This window comes from Penaeus monodon, chromosome 15 (genome assembly GCF_015228065.2).
Source record: "Penaeus monodon isolate SGIC_2016 chromosome 15, NSTDA_Pmon_1, whole genome shotgun sequence".
Taxonomy (NCBI): Eukaryota; Metazoa; Arthropoda; class Malacostraca; order Decapoda; family Penaeidae; genus Penaeus; species Penaeus monodon.
The window spans coordinates 11881920-11882163 of NC_051400.1; the positions used below are offsets into that span (position 1 = coordinate 11881920).

Sequence of the window (244 nt, forward strand, 5' to 3'; positions counted from 1 at the left end):
TAGATTTTCTTATTGCAGTCAGATGATGCCTTGAATCAGTATCTAAGAGGGCAGAGTTGGAAGGCCCTTAGAGAGCATCCACAAGAGTGGAAAAGTACGTGCTATTGGAGTTTCAAACTACACTGTTGGCCACCTCGAGGATTTACTCAAAACTGCTGCAGTTGTGCCGCATGTAAATCAGGTATGGAGTTTATCTGTGGGAAAGTTTGCAAGTTGTATGAATATTTATTTGTGTGTATGTGTT

General features: G+C 41.0%; 1 protein-coding gene across 1 annotated transcript in view; it reads left to right on the plus strand.

Annotated features, from left to right (window-relative positions):
- Positions 1–244, plus strand: part of LOC119581750 (glyoxal reductase-like) — a 20032-nt gene that overhangs the window by 18785 nt on the left and 1003 nt on the right. Inside the window, 2 exon segments of the mRNA XM_037929881.1 lie at positions 19–60; positions 62–181. Coding sequence (XP_037785809.1) covers positions 19–60; positions 62–181 — 162 coding nt within the window.